The 5696-nt window shown below is 52.4% G+C and overlaps 1 protein-coding gene across 1 annotated transcript; it reads right to left on the minus strand.

The window, feature by feature from the left end:
* Nucleotides 1–1282: 1282 nt before the first annotated feature.
* LOC135972075 (C-C motif chemokine 3-like) lies at nucleotides 1283–5367 on the minus strand. Its single transcript, XM_024113826.3, has 3 exons — nucleotides 5139–5367; nucleotides 4544–4658; nucleotides 1283–2528 (listed from the first exon to the last, which is right to left on the minus strand). The coding sequence occupies exons 1-3, from the start codon at nucleotides 5221–5223 to the stop codon at nucleotides 2423–2425; spliced, it is 306 nt and encodes a 101-aa protein (XP_023969594.1). The 5' UTR covers nucleotides 5224–5367; the 3' UTR covers nucleotides 1283–2422.
* Nucleotides 5368–5696: the final 329 nt, after the last annotated feature.

A 5696-nucleotide genomic window follows, 5' to 3' on the forward strand; every position in this document is an offset into this window, starting at 1 on the left:
AGAGCCCCGGGAATCTAGCTCATCCCCTTGGGGGTTACATGTTGTAATGAGGCGGTCTGGCTCCCCGCCGCCCCGGAGAGGGACGAGCCCCTCCGGATGCCAAAGTGGGCGGAGCCAGTGGAGCCTGCGCCCGCCCCCCAGAGGTCAAGGTGCAGGACAGGAAGTATAAAAGCCCAACCCCAGAGCTCATTAGAGATGTGGCTGCTGGAGATGCCAGACACCTGTGGCTGGGCTCCCGGTGGGGAGACGCCTGCAGTCTGCGACTGACCCGAGGACTGGCCAGACCCCGGGGAAGCTGTTAAGCCTGTCTGCGGCAAGCTACCCATAGGAGCTGCCAAGCCAACCGCTCGCCGGGTGGTGCTTGACCCCTTGGCGGACACCCATGGTGCTTGACCCCTTGGAGGACACCGTCCGGACGCAGGTACCTCTAGAGGGGGAGGTAGGAAGTAGCCCGGGGGCAGCCGAACCTAGTCTGTCTGCAGCACTGCTAGAGCCGATGTCAGTGTGTTGTGGCCGCGATCCCCACTGACACAGCAGCGGGTCTCTTGCCGTGCTAGGGCCCGGGGCTGGGATGCAGTGGAGTGGGTGGGTCTGTGTCCCCCCTGCCACCCAATGTGCGGGTGGTAGTCTCCACCTCTCCCAGGCCCTTCAGGGCCTGGGCCTCCTGAATTCATTTGTTTGCTCAGCCCCTGCCTAAGGGCCTGAGCCAGAGACTCTCGACTGCCCCGCCCTGAACTAGGGCCTGGGTCGGCAGAATAAAGCTGGCTGTTGGTCTCTCCCGTCACCGCGGCGTGAAAGCCCGCGGCCAGGCTAGTTCCCCCGAAATAACCCGACGGACGTGGCGAGGCGGTGTGGTTGCCTGCCGCCCCGGAGAGAGACGAGCCCGGCCGAACCTTTCTACACATGTATTCTGAAAGGAGTCGCCTTCTGCCTGATCTTGAGCATGTCATGAAGGACTGAAAGTACCGGCCACACGAGAAACCAACAAAGATGGACGCACTGTATTCGAGAAGTTCATTAACAGAGCTGTGCAAAATTACCACAAGAAGCCAAGAAGGATGTAGATGTACCATGTAGTGCTGCATAGTATGCTTGAGTAGCCAACTTTAATTTGTATGATGATTTTTAAATATGCGTTAAATGTAATAAAATGGTCATGAAACTTTTTCAGTGTTTACTATCATGCGATACAGTCCACCTTCGACCTCCTGGTCTCACCCCTCATCAGCCATCACCCTCCCCCCGTATATTCAAACACCCCCCCCCCTTTCAATTTCTGGGGGAAAACACTGCGTGCGGTGAGTGCTGTAGCTCGGGCCTTCAGCCCTGCACTGGTCCTGGCTTCAGCCCGGGGGGGCACCCTGAGGGGTGGGGCATTGGGGCTCCCCCGCTGCTCCCAGCTTCAGCATGGGAGGTGCCCTGAGAGGTGGGGCGCTGGGGATCCCCCACTGCTCCCAGCTTCAGCGTGGGGTGGGGCGCGGCTCCCCTGCTGTTCCCAGCTTCAGCCCTTGGGGGGAGGCTCCCAGCTTCAGCTCTGAGCTACTCCAGGCTTCAGACCGGGCGTTGTGGGGAGCACTGGGGCTCCGAGCTTCTGCCCTGTGCTGTTGCAGGCAGCGGCTCCCTGCCGCTGCTGGCTTCGGGGCGGGGGGGCCGGTGCCAGAGCTCAGGGCACTGGGTTTCAGCCGGGGCGCCCTGCAGCCCCCCTGAAAGGTCTCGTGGACCCCCAGAGGGCCGCAGACCCCCGGGTGAGAACTGCTGCTCTAAACGAGATGTTATAGTGCAGCCACACGCTGCTGGGCATGATAGTGTCCGTGCGTTGCAGGGAAGGGTAACTCCCTCCACTGCAGAGATTGCTGCATGACCATCTCCAGTCTGGGCAACACAGGAGGTCAGGCGAGATGATCAGAATGGTCCTTTCTGGGCTTTAAATCTCTGGGATGGATTCTCTGATGCACCAAGGTCACTCCAAGGACACAAGGCAGCTGTAGACTGACCCTGGAGAATCTCAATCCCGGGCACTGGCCTCCTGTGCTCGCTCTGCTGCCCAGGTCCTCCCACCCCGGGGCTGGAAGTCCAGTTGCAGCATGAGTAGAGGCAGAGGGCAGGGGGAGCATTGGATAGGTTGGCTCAGTTGTTCAGAGGGAAGCCTGAGCTTTGAGTGAGGGAAGGACAAGCCCCCAGGAGCTAGGACTGCGCAAGAGGGGGGGTCTCATTAATTAAATCTTCACATGTGTTATGGGGAATGGGGCCAGGTCACCTGCCTCCTCCTGCCCCAGAAAACAGACCCTAAATAACCCAGCTCAGCTCAGCTTGCTTTAATCGTTGTAAATGACATTTCAAACATTGCTGATCGTTCGGTGCTCTAAGGCAGTCAGTGGCGATTGCTCCGGGTGCACCAGTGGGAACGGAGAGTGACTTTTCATCACTGTCTGTCCCCGGAGACGCTCTGTTTCAGGTCGTTCACATACTGTTGAACCCAGGCATCTTTGGGGTTGGTGCAAATTTTATGATCTTTCTTTGTGATAAATCTGCAGAGTGTGAAACAGATGGGTTAGAATGAGAGGAACTTTGGGTGTGGAGAAAACCAAATGCCCCTTCTCCCAAATCTTCCCCCTGCAGGGAAAGGGGGATAGCAAAGGGATAGAAAATAGGACAGAAAACATCATATGGCCTCTATATAAATCCATGGTATGCCCACATCTTGAATACTGTGTGCAGATGTGGTCGCCCCATCTCAAAAAAGATATACTGGAATTAGAAAAGGGCAACAAACATGATTGGGGGTATGGAACGGCTTCTGTATGAGGAAAGATTAATAAGACTGGGACTTTTCAGCTTGGAAAATAGATGGCTAAGGGGAGATAAGATTGAGGTTTATAAAATCATGACTGGTGTAGAGAAAGTAGATAAGGAAGTATTGTTTACTATTTCTCATAACACAAGAATTAGAGGTTACCAAATAAAATTAATAGGCAGCAGGTTTAAAACAAATAAAAGGAAGTATTTCTTCATGCAACACACAGTCAACCTATGGAACTCCTTGCCAGAGGATGTTGTGAAGATGAAGACCATAACAGGGTTAAAAAAAGAACTAGATAAGTTCATGGAGGATAGGTCCATCAATGGCTATTACCCAGGATGGGCAGGGATGCTGTCCCTAGCCTCTGTTTGCCAGAAGCTGGGAATGGGTGACAGGGGATGGATCACTTGATGATTCCCTGTTCTGTTCATTCCCTCTGGGGCACCTGGCATTGGCCACTGTCGGAAGACAGGATACTGGGCTAGATGGAACTTTGGTCTGACCCAGTAGGGCCATTCTTATGTTCAAATAGAGTTTAATGTTTTGTTGAACTGATTCAAAACAAAATGTTTCAGGTGAGGTAAAAAACTGTAATAGTTCAATTAGGGTCAAACCCACGCAAAATGAAATATTTTATTCCAATTTTCCAGACAGAAAACCAAAAATGTGGAGCAAAGTTGAAGTTTTCCCACAGAAAATTTCAATTTTTGTAGAAACTGCATTTTCTGTTGGAAAATCATTCCGTTGGAACATTCCTAAAAAGCTGTAGCCGGCTCTGTTTTTCTTGACCATGTCTGGAAGAGGGTTTCTACCCAGGAAAGAGAGGCAGTCCTGTACCCTTTTCTCCCATCAGCCCTGGCTCAACTTCTCCCCCTATAGGTCTGTCAGCATCGGGTGTCCAGGGAGCAAGGACCACAAACACTGACACACCTGTGCTCATGGTTTCGTAGGGGTCAGAATGGCAGAAACCTATTAGATCACAGAGTCAATCCTTGGCCCTACAAGAGAAGGACACAGACCTCTAAGAGAGAGTATGCATCAGACATTAAACTGATAAAACACTGGATGTTCTTAACCCAGAAGCTGATGCACCCAGCACCAGCTCCCACTATATGGGAGCTTCTGGGTAATATGACATGAATACACTATTTTCAATAAATGCAATTCTGATGTTCCTCTTTCTATCCCTGCTCTGGGGCAGTTCCATGCTCTGCAGTGAGACTCAATGAAGTTCCTAGTGAAGTAATAGAACTTATAGATTCCAGGCCAGAAGGGTCAACTGTGATCATCTAGTTGGCTCTCCTGTATAGCACAGCCCAGAGAACGTCCCTAAAAGCATTTCTAGAGCAGATTTTTAGAAAAACATCCATCCTCAATTTAAAAATGATCAGGGACGGAGAATCCACCATGGCCTTTGGCAAGTAGTTCCAGTGGTTAATTATTTCCAGTCTGAATTTGTCTGGCTTCAATTTCCAGCCACTGGATCATGTTAGAACTTTCTCTGCTAGACTGTAGAGCCCATTAGTAAAAACAATAGAACTTCTCTGATTTACAGCTGCTGAGGACCTGAGCAATATACCAGCGAGGCTCACTTTGATCACCTCCTCTGACCTCCAGCCTCGCACAGGCCAGAGAACGCCATCCAGGGATTGCTGCATCAAATGGGCCTTAAGAAACCTCCAAGGCCAGCAACTGGAGACACAAAAATCTCCCTCTCTCTCAGGCTCATAATTCTGTACTTACACTACAGCTGGCTGGGAGCACATGCGGCTGGTGACAAAATAGGCAGTCACTATGCGGCGTGGGATCTGCCGGGATGTGTAGCTGAAGCAGCTGTCGGACATCATACCCCAGCTCACTGAAAGAGAAGGAAGGGACCAATGTACAGTTCTGTGCTCTGAACACAATGTAGGTAAAGACAAGCACCGCCTGCCTCTACACTTCTTGGACACTGGGAGGGGGCAGGGAGAGGAGACCTCCAGCAGTGGGGTGTTGGGATGGGGGGAGGAGGAGAAGGAGGCAGGGAATTGGCATGGAGAGCTATTCCTCCTCCATTGATTCCCTCCATCCTTTTCTCATCCCTGGTGCTCAGGGCAACACATCCAGGTATGTAAGTTCTACTCAGATATTTGGCACCTTGCGGGCTGCTGGTTGCACCCCGAAGGCTCTCCCCTCTGCAGGAGAGAGACCCCCCATCCTGCCCAGACCAACGAGAAGCTGCTGGCTACAGATCTGACGTGGGAAGGGAGCCCAAAGGCTGGGAGGAGCTGGCAGGAAAAGCCACCTCACAGCTACGACCTTTCTCCTTCCACCCCCAAAAGGAAACACAGAGACTCACTTGCAAAACTCTTTTCTTCGATGGAGGCCTGGGAGCAGCAGGCCATGCTGAGGACAAAGACGAGGGCAGCCACAGAGACCTTCATGTTGCTGTCAGCTGGGGACGAGCTGCTGGAGCAGAGACAGAGCAGGACTCCTTGAAACCCTTCTCCGTCTGGCTCTGAACCTGTCCCCTCTCTCGGTACAGGGCGATGCAGGGAAGGGATAGCTTTTTGGGGAAGTAAGATCAGATTTCATTCCAGAGCAGTGATGACAGTGGCCCAAATTCTTCTGAACTGAGACATTGAAACGCCTTCCCATAAATGGATGGAGGAAGGCCAAAGCCTGTTATTTGTGATGACCGGTGTGGATCCTGGAAACAACCAGAGGACGGGAGGGAAGAGCCCAATCTGTTCTGTGTGGCTGGCTCGTTTTGTTTGAACTAACCTGCCTTTGAATGGCGAGCAGCCAGTGGAATAGGTGAGCCAGGACTGATAATGGACTCAGGAGCCTTTCACCTCCAAATCCCCTTGCTAATATTCTGCCCCAACCACAATATTCACACCAGTACATCCAGGCC

Source organism: Chrysemys picta, chromosome 19 (assembly GCF_011386835.1).
Source record: "Chrysemys picta bellii isolate R12L10 chromosome 19, ASM1138683v2, whole genome shotgun sequence".
Taxonomy (NCBI): domain Eukaryota; kingdom Metazoa; phylum Chordata; order Testudines; family Emydidae; genus Chrysemys; species Chrysemys picta.